Genomic DNA, 16,869 nt, shown 5'->3' with positions numbered 1-16,869 from the left:
TGGCCTCTTGTTTCCTTGAAAGCCTCTGAAATGGAGGCACAATCAGGCAAATAGGCTTTGGTGGTTAGAAAAGCTGTGACATGTGGTGATCGCACATGCAGTAATAAAACACAAACCCAAATAACAAGGGGTCTCAAATGACACTATTTGGTTAGCAGATGGCCTGAGGTGAGGTTGATACTATCTCTGACATGATAGTATCAATTACCAGTCTTTTAACAAGTCTGTTCATGGAATATAATTGGTAGTGAAAGCACTGAAAAATAGAGAAAGTGTATGACATTTGTTGTTGGACTTGAACAAAGTTTTATAACATGATTTATTTTATTCATTCATTTTATTCCAAAAAAGTCATTTGACAGGCAGGTTTCTTTTTTGAAGAGATAATAGCTTCCCATTCTAAGGATTTCTTTTCAACACCCACACCGATGCAGATGTGCAGAAGATAGCCTTTTTAACAAGGGCTATTTAGTTTACTCAGTTCTCTCCTCTAAAAGGTAAACCATGTGGTTAGACAAACAAATAGGCCCATGCAAATGTATCTCGCTGAGATGTATGATGCAAATGGATTCACACTCATCTGTGTGGAGAGTAAGATAAGCAGGTGTGAATCCCCCTGGGGGAGCATAAATTCCCTTAAGGTGCCTCCCTTGAGACACACAAATGAGAACATGGCTCCAGTGATGCTCCTGCTTCCTCTGCTGATCCCCCTGACCCTCTTGCTGTCCCTCTGTAGCCTAGTGGGTGGTGAGGGTCTTCAGCTGGTGGGAGACTACTACATCTCTGGCTTGTTTCCGCTCCATAATACGGACGTGGACGTCTCCGGTCAGCCCTATCTGGGAGATTGCAAAGAGTGAGTTCTTTCGTAGGGTCAGTGATTTGATATGCTGTTAGAAATGGACTTTTGATTGCTCCCTCTGTCTGTTGTCCTCTGACAGAAGAACTAGATTTTTAAGTTTTCAAAATTGTACTTGTACTGTTTTTTACTTTTTATGATGCTGTCACTTACCATTTGCAAAATTGTCATTTTAGAGGGCGTTCAAACAAACATGGCTACCACTTACTGCAGGCCATGAGATTTGCTGTGGAGGAGATCAACAACAGCACGAGCCCCAACCTCCTGCCAGGAGTCACATTAGGGTACCAGACCTATGACACATGCTCCCGGCCGGCCAGCACGCTAGCCACGCTGGACCTCCTGACGCAGCAGTCCAACGGGACGCAGGCTGGACAGAGGGCGGTGGCCGTGGTCGGCCCCGACAGCAGCAGCTACAGCTTCACTCCGGCCGCAGCGCTGGGGGCCTACCTGGTGCCACAGGTGAGGCTCTGGAATGTTCTACTGAGACTGCTGAAGTGTGACCTGTGTGTGCAGCTGATGCATTGACGCTTTTTTTCCTTTTTGAAACATTTTATGAATGTGTTCATTCTTTATGCCAAGTCCTCCAACTTTATGACTAATGTCTTCTTCCATAATCTATTTCAAGCTCCATCATAATTATATTACTATTATTATTATTATTCATTTCAATCTTCATCATTATTATATTATTATTGTTTTGTAATATTATTATTATAATCTCCTTTTCCAGATCTCTTATGAAGCTTCAAATGAAATGTTGAGCAACAAAGTTCTGTACCCTGCATTCTTCCGCACCATACCCAGTGACAAAAACCAGGTGAACGCGATGATACAGATTCTGGTCAAATTCAACTGGACCTGGGTGGCTCTTCTTGGCAGTGACAATGAGTACGGCCTACAGGGCATGCAGAGTTTATCAGAGCAGGCCTCAGATTACGGGATCTGTGTCGCGTACCAGGGGGTCATACCAGGCTACAGCGAGGACACCAAAGCAACCATGAGAAAAATAGTCCAAAACATCATCAAGTCAAAAGTGAACACCATAGTGGTTTTCTCCAGCAAGAGTAAAGTGAGCGGCTTCTTCCCCTTCGTCATCGAACAGAACGTCACGGACAAAGTGTGGATAGGAACCGAGGACTGGTCCGTGGCGACGTTAGTGTCGGGCATACCCGGCATCCAGTCCATCGGGACTGTCCTGGGTGTGTCCGTGAAATACTCACCCCTGTCTGGTTTCAGTGATTTCGAAGAGCGGTCTCTTTTCATGCTCAACAAAAGCCGAGGTTTGAATGCCAAGGAGGAGACCCTGAGTGCCAGCTGTCTGCAGAACACAAACCTCCTGACCATGGCGTCTCAGAACTACCCGTTGCTGAGTTACGACATCATCTCGTCCTTTAACGTGTACAAAGCCGTGTACGCCATAGCACACGCCCTGCACAAGACCCTTGGGTGTGACACAGGTGGATGCCAACACACAGACGTAGACCCGTGGGAGGTCAGTCAATGCTTCAAAGACGGTTGGTTGTTTTGGGTATTTTGAATTTCAGATTTCAAACCAGGACCACACATACTAGGAGTGAGATGATTCAGTGAGAGTTTTGGTTAATTTCGTTCATTTCATCAATGTGACACCTGATATAGCCACCTAGGAATTCTAGGTGACTGATATCGTATTTAATGTTTTCTGCTGAATTTGACAGGTTTGGAAAATGCTGAGAACTGTCAGGTTCTCTGTCAGGAACACATCGGTGTACTTTGATGAGAACGGTGACCCCCCTACCGGCTATGACATTGTGACCTGGGTCTGGGTCGGGGCGCAGTGGACATTGCATGTGGTTGGGGACTACAGCCCAGAGCCACCTGCTCTGTGGATCGATTCAACCCAGATACCGTGGAGGATCAGTGGGACGGTGTGTATTCTTAGATGTTTAATCTCAGTCCACAATTGCTTCAATCTTGTCGCTATAAAAATGTTTGTAGTCTGCCATTTGCAAATGTTGAGTTTTGGTCCTTAGCCTTTTGTGTAATAGTAAATTACTGCATGTACATTAACTAGTAGCCTATATCATACTGGATTTGACTGGATTTGACTGATATATCTAACAGTCAAAAGGAACGGAACTCACACACCACTATAGCCGATGAAAAAAAAAAGAAGTTTTTATTGTAAGAAAATGTGCTACCCAAAAAGTGCGTGCAAAACGTTTTCTGTCCTATTCAGACCATCCTCAGTGCAAAGGTTTGCACTAATATATCTAACACATAATCCTTCTCAGGTGCCCACGTCGTTGTGCTCCCCTGAATGTCCCGTGGGCCACCGGAAGCTACTGACCGGACAGCATAAGTGCTGCTTTGACTGCATGGCATGTCCCGCTGGCACTTTCCTCAACAGAACTGGTAGGCAAATGCCCCTGGTGGCCTGATGAATCTCTTTCAGTCTGTCCGCTTCCTGCTCAGTAGGATCATATTTGGTTATCCCATGGATCCAATATCACATGGAACACTATGTCTTCTGTGCATTAACTATGATACTCTACTGGACAAACAGAAAAGTCTGTTTTTTTATTATTCTTTCATGTTTTATTTGTTTGAAGTGTTTGATTCTGATTCTGATTGTGGTATATTTGTGTTGATGAGTAATAAAGGCTGCTAAATAGCCAGATCATGGCATATCATGTGTATTAACATGCTGTGCTGTATATGAATATCCACACCTGTCATATGAATGACCTTTGACCTTTGATCAAGTGTAAGTGTAAGAGTATTTCTGACTGCGTCCCCAGGTGCGACCAACTGCCAGGACTGTGAGTTGGATGAGTGGTCGGTGGCGAAGAGTGAGGTGTGCCTGGCGCGGACGGTGGTGTACCTGCCGTGGGAGCACCCTCTGGGCATCGCCCTGCTCCTGCTGCTGGCCGTCACCTTGCTGCTCACGCTGGGCACGGCCCTGGTCTTCCTGCTGCACCTGGGCACGCCCGTGGTCAAGTCGGCCGGGGGCAAGATGTGCCTGGTGATGCTGCTGTCGCTCACGGCCGCCGCGTCCAGCGCCCTGTGCCACTTCGGCCACCCGGGCGAGCTCGGCTGCCTGCTCAAGCAGCCGCTGTTCGTCTGCGGCATCACCGTCTGCCTGTCCTGCATGGCCGTCCGAGCCCTCCAGGTGGTCTGCATCTTCAAGTGGTCCTCCAAGCTGCCCCGCTCCTACGAGACCTGGTCCAAGAACCACGGCCCTGAGGCGGTCATCGCCATGGTCTCTGCCTCGGAGCTTCTCATATCCATGCTGCGCATCATCCTGGATCCTCCGCTCCCCAGCCACGACCACGACTTCTACTTTGACAAGACCGTAGAGGAGTGCAGTAAAACCATGTCTGCTGGGGCCTTCGCAGAGCTCGTCTATGTAATTATACTCAGTGTCCTCTGTTTCTGCCTTAGCTACATGGGCAAAGACCTGCCAGCCAATTACAACGAGGCCAAGTGTGTGACCTTCTGCCTGATGATGTACATGGTGTCCTGGGTGTCCTTCCTCACCTTCTACAGCATCAACAGAGAAATCTATGCCATGGCTATGCACGTGGGTGTTATACTCGTGAGCGTGCTAGGGATCCTAGGTGGCTATTTCCTGCCCAAGGCATACATTATTTTAATCAAGCCACAAATGAACACCACTGCCCATTTCCAAAACTGTATTCAAATGTACACTATGACTCAACAGTGACAAAGCAGATTTGGCAAACCAATAAAGAAGTGACACAACATATTTTAATGAATTTTGGTGATGTAGTTATATAATATTTTTATGAACAACATAAAACTATACTTAGTCAAATGTATGTACTCTATCCTTACTGAAAAGATTACTAAGCCTTTTACATTTGTGTTATAGTGCACCCCAGTGGTCAGATGAAAAATAGCACCTTGAGGCAGCTGCAACATTGTTCAAAGACTGTGTATTCAAACATTTTATGGCTTTTGTATAGGTCATTTTTTCTTTCCTTAGGCTAAATGAACACATTAAAGTCTTCACATGGTGAATGGGTACAGCCTAAAATGCTGGTGCTGTTGATCATTCAGTTATAAAGTTTTAAACTGGGTCACAAAGAGGGATTATCTAAACCTGCTTGATTAGCAAGAGCATAATACATTTGGTCAAAACAAGCTCTATCTGTTGCAAAGACAGAAAATGAAACACAACCCTGAGAAGCAGCTGGCTGTGTGAATGTCTTTTCTCCTAAGTCTGTTGGGCATATGCCCTCTTGTGTGGAAGAAAAGGTGGCAGTTATGTGGGCAGGCCTGAAAGCAGTTTGCTGGCGTGGGTTAGGTTTTAAGGCGGCATTTGCCCGGGCATGTGTGCCCATGTTTTTAATAATAGGCAAACCTGAGAAAGGGGTTTAATGAAGCAGCTGGCAAAATGTAGCTCTCACTCAGCTCCAAACAGATGTCCAAAATCCTGTTGTTGTTTCTTTGGGTTTTTTCCTGTTTTGCGGTGTAATGTGCACAATAAACAAATACATTTAGAAGGTAACCAATAATACGCATAGTTATGTGTATAGTTGTTATTCCAATAAAAATGCATGTAACATGACATTCATCAGTAATGGTCTTCAAAACACCATCCCAACTCCTCCCTCTCCCCCTTTCTCTCTTTTCATCTAAACTCCTTCCCCCCTCCACACCCTCTCTCTCACACACACACACACACACACACACACACACACACACACATAATCAAGAGTGGGAGCCAGTGAAGCCGATAAAAGGGGCTTTTGTTGTCGGGGAGGTCAACTCCATTGACTCGGGAACGTGTGAGTTGGTCGGCGGATGCGTTTCCCACACTGACCCTCTATTCACCGCCTAATATTCTCCGAGGGGAGGGACAACGGGCGTGTGCCCTGGGAGGAGCGGCTGGAGAATTGTGTTTAATCAACATTACCCCCAAAAGAACATCTGTGCTGCTGGTGAACAAGCGCTTTTTAGAGAGGGCAAGAAAAAAAGTACAGCACAACAGCTCTATGTCAGAGAGTTATAAAAGAAAACACAATAAAATCAAACTGTTTTACAAAACAACAACAGCAAGCACAAATATATGACAGATAACAAAGATGGATGTTTTGTTTCTGTATTACAAATGAGATTATATTCCGTTTTCAATACAATGAGATATTGCTCTCATTATACGATATATAATATAGTCTATCTAATATATCTTTAAAGAAATGTATAAATCAAACTAGCAGGTATTGGAAAAGTCAGGTGAAGATGCCGGTCTCACTGTCCCTGCTGTGATCTTGGGAACTCTCTCATTATTGAACCAAGTAGGCGGTTGACCATAACAGTATTGATTTCTGGTCCATCCTCCTCCAACCGCCCCCCTCCCCACTCCACCCCCGCCCTGGAATATTGATTCAACCCACTGGTGTCAGAGTGTGGGAAACCTAGTCCAGGACAGGCCACATGGCTTTGTAATGGTAATGATGGGCTATAAATACGGACCTCCTTCAGAGAGGGATCCCACTTCTCACTCGACAGCCAAAGAGAGAACAGGTCTGCTCACAGAAGACATGGCACCCTACACAGCCTCTCTCTCCATACCTACATATGACAGCCTGAGCTTCTCTGACAAGGACAGAATAAAAGTAAGTTTGCTTCAGAAGCCTTCAATTTAAGATTTGCGAATCACACTTCTTAGTTATTTTTTTCAGTCTTGCTGCAGTATCTAATCAAAATGTGTACTTCTTTTCCTCAGTTAAGGAAACCCTTAGTGGAGAAGATGCGCAGAGATCGCATCAACACCTGCATCGAGCAGCTCAAGTCCCTGCTGGAGAAGGAGGTCCAGAGCCAGGACCCAAACGCTAAGCTGGAGAAGGCCGACATCCTGGAGATGACGGTCAGCTTCCTGAGGCGGCAGCGGCAGCTCGGGCCTGTCCAGAGCCAGAGGGACTATAAGGAGGGCTACTCCCAGTGCTGGAGGGAGTCCGTGCAGTTCCTCAACGCCAGCTCCAGCAGAGGAGCGCCTCTCAGGGAACACCACAGCCCTCAGAGAGCCCCCCAGGACCTGTCCTCTTCATCCTACTCATCCTCATCCTCATCCTCTTCATCCTCCTCCTTCCTGTCCGTCTCGTCTCCTGTCATCTCCAAACAGAGCTCAGTCAGCGTCATCCACCATGCTGGGAGCAAGAGGCCTGTTTGGAGGCCGTGGCAGTAATGCCCACAGACACTAATACGACTAAACCTGAGGGATGTTGTGTGTCCCTCAAAAGTGTTGGAGAAGTTTTATTTCCACCAATCTAATTTGTTAAAGTTTCTCATCATATTGATGGACAAATGTTACAGAAAGATTCTTTGTTTTGTTCAGAGGAGTCTTGTGTATCCAAGATAATTCAGATCCTAGTTAAAGCTGTAGATTTTTCAGTGATTCTAACATCTAATCAACAATCAGCTTATCTTGTAGAGGTAGCATTGTTTTCCAATGTCTGCATATTTTTGACTCCTGTGGAGTTCATTGTATACTTTTCTTATCTACAAATTGGTATAGTATTGGCATGTATTTTGAGAAGATTTCTCATTTTTGAATAGGCCTTTACCATATGTTCAAATCAAAAGTGTATGTATGTGATATGTACACAAATTGTGGTACATGTGATTGTGCCCCTCTTTATTCTAATGTGAACAGCATTCACCATAATCATGTTATATGACGGATTTACTGTAAACTGTAAAGTACAATCAAATTATTGTACATGCCAGTGCAATGGTACTGTTTTGTTGATTAAAACAGTTGATTAATTGGATTACATTGTATGTCAATCCCGTGCATTTCTGTGAAAGCAAAATTATCACCTGAAACACGGAGGTGATTAATTATTAAAAACAAATAACTTCAACATGATTCAAATATGTGTACTTAATTATTGACACTATCCCACACTGGAATGCAACACTGTTCTCATATGTTAAGATTAGTCTCTAAGCCAAAGCATTGACCACTTGAATAGGAATAGAGGAGTTCTCATACTGTACATCCATGGAATAGTTGTGTAGCTAACAAACAAGCTGATAGTTGACAATTATTTAGCTATAGAGTTTGTAGTTTACAGCAGACTTGCCTTTCTTACAAATTGATCAAACACTGAGATGTGTAACTCTAATGTAGGCTAAGTGTTGCAAATCTACACATCTAATCTGGCAAATCTACACATTAGTTAATTACAAAACCTTAGGTTGTTCAAAATGTGTTTCTCGTTTTAAGATTGGACAGCATATTCCTACATAACAATAGACATCCTTACACAAACCCATTATTTAAAAGAATAATGTTTATTAATACAAGAAACATGACAAATAAGAGCTTCAGGTATACATCACATAATAAAACCAAATCTAGATTCAAACAATAGATATGGCCTACAGAACAAAAACAGTTGGTCCCACAATCAGGAGTGTCAAACTCAACTGAAGACTGAATTGGACATTTCTAACTCAGGCACTGGCAGCTGCTCACTACAGATTCACCAGGGGTGTTAAGCCTAATGTGCAGGTAAGTTTGGCCAATGTGTAAAGAGCCAAATACACAGCTATAGCTGCTCAGACAAAAGGAAATTTCAATACAAAGAGAAATATTCTCAGAAAGAGCCCTGCAATAACAATTCATATATCTGATAAGTACACAGTAAACTCCACTGGAGTCGTGAAAACATGCAGACATTATACAAAACAACCATCAACAACCATTTGAACACAAGATGAAATTCTCAATGGACATTAGAAAATGTTAAACATGTACATAGACACTACTTTAAGAGCAATTTAAAGAATGGAAGGAGTCCTTCACTTAATAAATATGGCTAAATAAATATTTCACTTACAAACAACATAAGGACATCAGAGTAATTGTCCATCAATATGATGAGAAACTAACCAATTAGATGAGCGGAAATAAAACTTCTCCAACACTTTTGAGGGACACACAACATCCCTCAGGTTTAGTCGTATTAGTGTCTGTGGGCATTACTGCCACGGCCTCCAAACAGGCCTCTTGCTCCCAGCATGGTGGATGACGCTGACTGAGCTCTGTTTGGAGATGACAGGAGACGAGACGGACAGGAAGGAGGAGGATGAAGAGGATGACGATGAGGATGAGTAGGATGAAGAGGAGAGGTCCTGGGGGGCTCTCTGAGGGCTGTGGTGTTCCCTGAGAGGCGCTCCTCTGCTGGAGCTGGCGTTGAGGAACTGCACGGACTCCCTCCAGCACTGGGAGTAGCCCTCCTTATAGTCCCTCTGGCTCTGGACAGGCCCGAGCTGCCGCTGCCGCCTCAGGAAGCTGACCGTCATCTCCAGGATGTCGGCCTTCTCCAGCTTAGCGTTTGGGTCCTGGCTCTGGACCTCCTTCTCCAGCAGGGACTTGAGCTGCTCGATGCAGGTGTTGATGCGATCTCTGCGCATCTTCTCCACTAAGGGTTTCCTTAACTGAGGAAAATAATAATAGAAAACAGGTCAGAACTATGTAAACAAGTAAAACTTCATTTTGCACTAAATACAACCACACAACACAATATAGTACACTCTCTGCTGGTGGAGAAAACTTACTTTGAATCTGTTCTTTTCTGAAATATCCAGATTGTGATAGGCAGGAAGAGCAGCAGTGTAGGGCGCCATGTCTTCTGTTCTCTGTGATGGCAGTGTGAGAAATGGGAGCTCTCTAAAGGAACTCCACAGTATTTATAGGTTTTCATTACCATTACAAAGACATTTGGCTTGTGCCGAGCTTCTTTTCCCACACTCTCACGCCAGTGGGCTGGCTGGTTACAACAAAGGGAGACATACCTTTTATGGTTAGGTGGCCTGAAGTCGTGCAATCCAGGAGAAAGTTTCCCAAGGTATCACCAATTTTGGCCACCTGTAATTCCATGAGAATTGAGCGTTCACACCTGGTCTTGTGAAAACTTTGTTTTAAGGCACTTGCATGTAACATAGGCCTACTATGCAGGCCTACTGCCTTACGGTCCAGCAATCTGACCTTTTGTACACTTACTGGTGAGAATGCATCCAAGCAGAATGTACTTTTCAGAGAAACACACACACACACACACACACACACACACACACACACACACACACACACACACACATACATCTGATTTCTATCTTGCACAGTCAACCAAATACGTGGTAATTATTTCAGTACAAGTTGGCCTAGGCTACAAATAAATAATATAAATGGATTTGTGAAACCAAGAGTTTGACACCAAGAGTTGCAGAATAAAGCATATTATGTACAATGAAACATCTAACTGTTAACAAGACTTGACATCTATCTCGTGGTTTATGGCACGTGGGCAATGTCATCTTGAAAGCCAGACTCGCGTTCACACCTATTTAGTGGGAAGGTGCGAGGACACATGGACACATCAAAATAGCCTGAGAAAATACGTTGGCCTTTGAACATCCTCTGGTACAAAGACTCTCACACATGAGGTGTTAGGAAGACACGCGACTTGCCTTCAGCTCAGTAGTTTACAACCGAATATTGCACCGTCTTCCTTCCTTGTCCAAGTGGCACACGCACATTAAAAGCATTTCCAAGTGAGCACTAATGAGGCGTGTTCGACGTTGAATTTACAAATCTGGGCGCATGCCGATTCTCTGCGGATGAGGTAAGCAACGTTAACCTAGCCTGCCTACACAAGACAGAATAGCCTGGCTGTCCTACCACTATTTTATCAATTCCTCAGTCAGTCAGTGTTTCAACATTTCTTTGCTGTTGCGATGGAATGGCTTTTAACCCTTACAAAAAATAACTCCTCCATTAGGCTATTCCTCCAAAATTGTTTTGATAGCCTAGGCCTACTTAAAAAAAACTGCAGTTTGGGCAGTCGGAATAGGCTAGTTATTCTGTAAGGGAAGGTGTCATTTAGGTCAACATCTCGTTTCCCAGGCTAAAGAAGTTATATAACAGGCTTATAGGCCTACTACGTCTTCGACCTTCTTTTATTAATACGTTTTCTATGTGATTAATTTATGATGGCATTTGCTACCCCCCTCCACTTCTTTTCTTCACATTCTTCCTACGGCTGCCGTTCACACGGTCGTGTCCCTATGGTCGCGCCTGCCTCACACACTTCGCTCACACGCCCCGTAGACACGCAGTCTCCATTATTGAAGGGTCATCGGCTTGACTGATGTCGGCTATTGTCTCTTGCACCATTCTGGGTGGTTGGCGAGTGAGTGTGGGAAAACGTCTTTCTCCTCGCAGCCACAGGTGGACAGAAGTTGCGCAAACCATGGTTACAAGGCACACTGGTCCTCACACAAAGGTCCTGGTTAACAATAGGCCTAGATGCCAAAGTGTGGTGGAATCCCATTTTCTTTTGTGCTCGAAAGTTTTGTGAGACAAAACTGCTATATTTCAGTTACTGCGCATGGAGCATGGATGTGAGAGCACCACGGTGACGGAATGTCACAGATGTGTCAATTCTACAAATTTTGCCACTTACTTCCAACTGATATTATTTTTAAAAAGGTTGTTAGTTCCGTTAAAAAGAATGAAACCCCATAATATGTTTTTTCTTCTTGGTGTTTCATGAGGCTGCGTAAGTGTGCTGAACTGAACATATTTTAGAAACGTAAAGGGACACTGAAGGGACTTTATTACACTACTATCTTAGACCTTGTTGTGTGTTTATGTCTGCCACAACAGGCTTTCACAGTTTGCCTGGAGTTGTCCCCATTTAGATGACAGCCTTGTCATTGTGTGAGGTGTAAAATGAACCACCCACAGTTAAGTGTGGGAACCTCTCTGGTAGCCTACCACTTTTTTGTGAGCATGCAAGGTTCCCATGCTGTCTCTGTGAGTGGATTCTCCTGTTTCCCACAGTCTGTTCATTTGCTGTCCCCAATAAGGGAACAATGGAAGTGTGTCTTGTTACACATCACGTTAGCCATTGTATTTGATCCCTCACTGTTAGAGGGGGTAGCCCTATATTGTACAGCCATCTGGATCTCAAATGTTCACAGGGGATTCTCAACATTCACCAGTCTGTGAATGTAGAGATAGATACTGATGCACTGAGGTGTTAAGGCAAAGTTATGTAATATTCTCCAGCAGTCTGGCAGACTTGGCCTAGATGAGGAGGGATGATTAAACTGATATTATGCACACCAATCTAAACAAGTAATGCACATTTGAATTATTTGCATAATATCATTATTTGTCATTTCTAAGTTAGAAGAAACAAAACCATATTAATATTAAATGTCCCAGTGTATTAACCTTGAAGAAATTGTGCAAAATCAATATATAATCTGCGGCTAATAGTTGGGAAATTACGTTACTGTTTTATGTCATGCATTGCAAGTGCATAACTATAATAAACAGGATTGTTTTTCTTTAGCCTACTAGATTCATATGATTAATACCCATTAGTCATAAAGACGCATGGAATATAATTCAGCCAGACAGACCAATGTCTAGATTATTTGAATACATTAGATGGTGGGACCATAAACATTAATCAGTGATCAAATAGTTATTGAAATGATAACTACAGTATGTATCATTACTACTTATTTGAAGTCAAAAGCCAGGAATCCATTTTTTTTCATTTAAGTGCATATTTTATTTTTCACAAGGCACAGTGATAGCTATGCAACAGATGTATAATGTACACATATGCTGTATTATACAGTATAACTTGCATACAATGTATGACTCAAAGACACTGTATTTTACCCCTTCAGGGTATTCCATCCAAAAATGCATGAAATATATAATATTCACAGAATAAAATGTGGCTATAATTTGACATTGTGAGGACATAACAGCCTACCATATGCTAGAGAGTATAGCAACCCAATGTGGGTTATATAATCATCATAGTTAACTATGAATGCATTCCTAATGGAATGAAATTATGTGATATTTTCAGTGAAAAGGCTTCAAAAACAAGCAAACTCAATATCATGGAAGATTTCCTCTCCAAGATTGCACTAGCAAATATTGCCAACGCTTCTTGGTAAACAGGCAAGTGCAGTGTCTTTTGAATACAAAAGATTTTAAGAGAATTTCTGGCACCATTCTTAGAATGGCACACTAAATTCTGTTGGTCAACATTAAGGGTCCACATGGCTCTACCAGGGCCTCCAGAGTGCAGTGCAGCCTGAAGTCTTCTGTTTGCTGCTGCTGTGGCGGACTGGAGAGCTGGGCTGAAGCTGGACCTTGGTGCTCTTGTCCACTGTGGGCAGCTTGTGTAGGAAGTGACTCAGCAGTCTTCTCTGGGACTGTGTCTGCACCTCACACTGGGACAGGAAGTTGACAGCGTCCTGCATACACCTGGAGTAGCCCTCACTGGCTGTGGTTGAGCAGGTGGAGGGATGCTGCTGCTGCTTGTGTTTCAGGAAGTGGACAGTCATCTCCAGGATGTCAGCTTTCTCCTGCTTGGTGTCTGGATGTTGCTTTAGGAACTCCTGGCCCAGTAGAGTCTTGAGATGCTCAATGCTGTTGTTGATGCGATCTCTGCGCAGTTTCTCCACCAAAGGCTTTCTCTGCTGGAATGACAAAAGAGACAGTTTAGATACTGATCAGCATTCAAAGAGCTTCAAGTAAAGAAGAGACACTATATAATAAAGATTTTTCCTGTACAAAGATGTTGTATTTACCTTATTATTCAGTTGAAGATGTTCAGAAGAGTAGGTCATGGGTACAGTGACAGTAGGTGCCATGGCTGTATCTCTGCTGTGGTCTCTCTGAAGAGGAGCTTGAGCTCTGCTGCTGACTGTTCCTCTCCTTCTCCTATTTATACTCCCAGACACTCCTCTCCATATGAATGTGTGGGTCTTGGGTTTGTTGGAGGTTCTCACAGTCTGCAGCCAATGGGAGAGACTGGGATGACAATGAGCAATGGAGACCTGCCACATGTCCAATGAAGTGAGTTTGTCTCAAGGGGCAATGGGCAGCGATTAGAGCAGCAGGTGGAGGGGTGGAGGAGTGTGTGTCTGTGTGTGTGTGTGTGTGTGTGTGTGTGTGTGTGTGTGTGTACATTACATGGAAGAGCAGACACTGTATATTAAAGAACTAGGTTGCAGTGTTTATACAAATGATATATTTTGCTAGATGCATTTCAATTCACATGCATATGAAAATAATGTTTTAGAACAATTTGGATAAGATTATACATGCTCAATTAGGGGGTTGGTTCATTTTTGATACAGTAAGCCTTTCAGTTCTTCAGCCTGTAAGTACAATATTCCTGATGCTTAACTGCTAAAGTATTCCAAACACTAAATGGTTAGAATATCCATACCACACTATTTGTAGAATAATAGTACACTTAGCTTTTATATGAAAGTCGCCTTCAAGACATGTGCTGCCCTAAACAGAGGCCTTCTGGTGTGTTTATGATGTGTAAGACACTGGGACTGGGACTGCTCTCTCAGGAGCTTTCCCACACTCTACCTATTCAGACTAACAGATAAAGCACTCCCTGGACAATAGACGTGTGCCTAGTTAAATGCTAATGCAGCTCTCTGTCAACGACGTCACGAGAGCCCACTTCGTACAGAAGGAGTGATGAGTGGCGATTAATCGCTCACAACACACCCAAATATTTCCCTGTGATTTCCTCATCATGTGACACTTGAAGTGAAATAAAACAGTTGACGTCTGACAACACAGACTGCAAAGCTCAAATGAATAGAACTGAAATTGAATGACATTCCAGAGAACAAATATGTATTAATGAAATGGGAAATGGACATTTTCCACCCATCAAATACTCTTTATTCATAATCATTCAATGTACAGTAAGATAAGACAGCAAATGAGATTTTTATAAGAACTTAGTGGACCTTCGTCAGTTTCAGGATTTACTGTTTATGATGTTCTATTGGAAAAATAACTCAATGTATTGTCTACTTTTAAAAGTGATGTCATTAGTTCACTCAAAACCTTTGACTTATTAGTCCACTCTACTCTGTCATATTCATCTTAATTGACTGATTGGTCAGATGTTATTAGTAAACATGAAAGAAATGATGAGCTCTTGAATCATTGAAATGACAGTAAAAGCTTAAGTTGTATGAATTTCAGTTTTACAGTCATTCCGTCATGTTGCCAATGTAAGATGTCCAAATATTTGATGTTTACATGAAGTTGCTGTGATGTAACTTCGATATTAGACATTAAAGGAGGTGTATGTGTGCACTAAAAAATGCAATGTTTCAAAAGTGGTAGAATATATCGTAGGGGACACTACATGATAAGAATTACTGTCCATGTCAGTCACAGTCTGAGAACGTGTGAGTGTGAATGTGAATGAGAATGTGTATCCAGTCATAAAGTAAGGTGTAATGCTCAGTTTCAAAGTAACTGTGAAATGATTCATTGAGGCAGTTTTTATGATTTGTCTGTCATATTTATTGTCAAAAGCCAATAAAGCTTTTCTGATTTCAATTAATAAAGTACCACAATCTTGAATATCAAGAAATTTGACAAAATATCTTCTTGCAAAAGTTTCCAAAAGAAACACAGTACTCTCAAATAGAGAGGGTAGGATACATTGAAACTCAAATAAAACATGCTGCCAATAATTCAGCAAATAACATATATACATCACATGAAAACACATGCAATATCTTAAATGTCTCAAACAACTGAGAAGTTATATTCTTGAATCCTATCAAATATAGTGCACATTGTCGTATTCAAGCTCTCTCGAATATTGTGTTTAAATCCTTAGCTTCATAGAAGTTAGAAATAAAGTGCTTCAACACACTAGTGTGACCTTTAACATCAGGTCTGTAGAAGTGTGGTCCATAAAAGACTTACACAATGTATCATTTAGTCCACAAAAGAAGCTTTTCAAATAAAAGTCTTGTTGGACATTTCAAATCTCTAGTTTGTCATATAAACCTCAGATTTTTTCTAACTTTCCATACATGAAAGCAGGTCATAATGTTTCTACAACTGTAGAACATAAGGGACACAGTCCCTACATCGTTAGAATTACTGTCCATGTCAGTCACAGACTGACAAGAGGAATTCTGTTGGTCAACATTAAGGGTCCACATGGCTCTACCAGGGCCTCCAGAGTGCAGTGCAGCCTGAAGTCTTCTGTTTGCTGCTGCTGTGGCGGACTGGAGAGCTGGGCTGAAGCTGGACTCTGGTGCTCTTGTCCACTGTGGACAGCTTGTGTAGGAAGTGACTCAGCAGTCTTCTCTGGGACTGTGTCTGCACCTCACACTGGGACAGGAAGTTGACAGCGTCCTGCATACACCTGGAGTAGCCCTCACTGGCTGTGGTTGAGCAGGTGGAGGGATGCTGCTGCTGCTTGTGTTTCAGGAAGTGGACAGTCATCTCCAGGATGTCAGCTTTCTCCTGCTTGGAGTCTGGATGTTGCTTTAGGAACTCCTGGCCCAGTAGAGTCTTGAGATGCTCAATGCTGTTATTGATACGATCTCTGCGCAGTTTCTCCACCAAAGGCTTTCTCTGCTGGAATGACAAAAGAGGATCCAGATTAGATACTGATCAACATTCATACAGTTTCAAGTAGAAGAGACACTATATCATTATTTTTTTTCCTGTACACATATGTCGTATTTACCTTATTGTTGAGTGTTAGATGTTCAGAAGAGTAGGTCATGGGTACAGTGACAGTAGGTGCCATGGCTGTATCTCTGCTGTGGTCTCTCTGAAGAGGAGCTTGAGCTCTGCTGCTGACTGTTCCTCTCCTTCTCCTATTTATACTCCCAGATCTCCATATGAATGTGTGGGTCTTGGGTTTGCTGGAGGTTCTCACAGTCTGCAGCCAATGGGAGAGAGTGGGATGACAATGAGCAATGGAGACCTGCCACATGTCCAATGAAGTGAGTTTGTCTCAAGGGACAACGGGCAGCGATTAGAGCAGCAGGTGGAGGGGTGTGTGTGTGTGTGTGTGTGTGTGGGGGGGGGGGGGGTACTGTAATTGTAGAATTTACAGTGTGAATTACATACTGCATAGACTGCTGACATATTTAATATTTCTCACCAT

General features: G+C 43.0%; 5 protein-coding genes across 7 annotated transcripts; 2 read left to right on the top strand and 3 right to left on the bottom strand.

Moving 5' to 3' along the window:
* Window positions 1–551: 551 nt before the first annotated feature.
* Window positions 552–4,565, top strand: LOC134086991 (taste receptor type 1 member 1). Its single transcript, XM_062540188.1, has 7 exons — window positions 552–604; window positions 737–853; window positions 1,033–1,318; window positions 1,590–2,351; window positions 2,557–2,766; window positions 3,133–3,253; window positions 3,640–4,565. The coding sequence occupies exons 1-7, from the start codon at window positions 552–554 to the stop codon at window positions 4,563–4,565; spliced, it is 2,475 nt and encodes an 824-aa protein (XP_062396172.1).
* A 1,843-nt stretch (window positions 4,566–6,408) lies between these two features.
* On the top strand, window positions 6,409–7,318 carry LOC134087210 (transcription factor HES-5-like). Its single transcript, XM_062540565.1, has 2 exons — window positions 6,409–6,483; window positions 6,594–7,318. The coding sequence occupies exons 1-2, from the start codon at window positions 6,409–6,411 to the stop codon at window positions 7,050–7,052; spliced, it is 534 nt and encodes a 177-aa protein (XP_062396549.1). The 3' UTR covers window positions 7,053–7,318.
* Window positions 7,319–8,197: 879 nt separating this feature from the next.
* On the bottom strand, window positions 8,198–9,745 carry LOC134087209 (transcription factor HES-5-like). Of its 3 annotated transcripts, none has more exons than XM_062540562.1 (3): window positions 9,671–9,745; window positions 9,434–9,554; window positions 8,198–9,313 (listed from the first exon to the last, which is right to left on the bottom strand). In XM_062540562.1, the coding sequence occupies exons 2-3, from the start codon at window positions 9,500–9,502 to the stop codon at window positions 8,855–8,857; spliced, it is 528 nt and encodes a 175-aa protein (XP_062396546.1). In that variant the 5' UTR covers window positions 9,503–9,554; window positions 9,671–9,745; the 3' UTR covers window positions 8,198–8,854. The 3 variants fall into 3 exon arrangements, with proteins under 3 accessions (XP_062396546.1, XP_062396548.1, XP_062396545.1); XM_062540564.1 differs by having other exon boundaries at window positions 9,434–9,545; XM_062540561.1 differs by having other exon boundaries at window positions 9,434–9,514.
* A 3,203-nt stretch (window positions 9,746–12,948) lies between these two features.
* LOC134087208 (transcription factor HES-5-like) lies at window positions 12,949–13,571 on the bottom strand. The gene is made up of 2 exons (XM_062540560.1): window positions 13,502–13,571; window positions 12,949–13,390 (listed from the first exon to the last, which is right to left on the bottom strand). The coding sequence occupies exons 1-2, from the start codon at window positions 13,562–13,564 to the stop codon at window positions 12,974–12,976; spliced, it is 480 nt and encodes a 159-aa protein (XP_062396544.1). The 5' UTR covers window positions 13,565–13,571; the 3' UTR covers window positions 12,949–12,973.
* A 1,696-nt stretch (window positions 13,572–15,267) lies between these two features.
* On the bottom strand, window positions 15,268–16,537 carry LOC134088216 (transcription factor HES-5-like). Its single transcript, XM_062542129.1, has 2 exons — window positions 16,444–16,537; window positions 15,268–16,331 (listed from the first exon to the last, which is right to left on the bottom strand). Exons 1-2 carry the CDS (start codon window positions 16,504–16,506, stop codon window positions 15,915–15,917), a joined length of 480 nt encoding a protein of 159 aa, XP_062398113.1. The 5' UTR covers window positions 16,507–16,537; the 3' UTR covers window positions 15,268–15,914.
* Between the last annotated feature and the right edge of the window lie 332 nt (window positions 16,538–16,869).

The sequence above is a fragment of the Sardina pilchardus genome, chromosome 7 (assembly GCF_963854185.1).
Source record: "Sardina pilchardus chromosome 7, fSarPil1.1, whole genome shotgun sequence".
Lineage (NCBI taxonomy): Eukaryota > Metazoa > Chordata > Actinopteri > Clupeiformes > Clupeidae > Sardina > Sardina pilchardus.
Note: the sequence above shows the minus strand (reverse complement) of the source record. Positions and strands in the feature narration are given on the sequence as shown.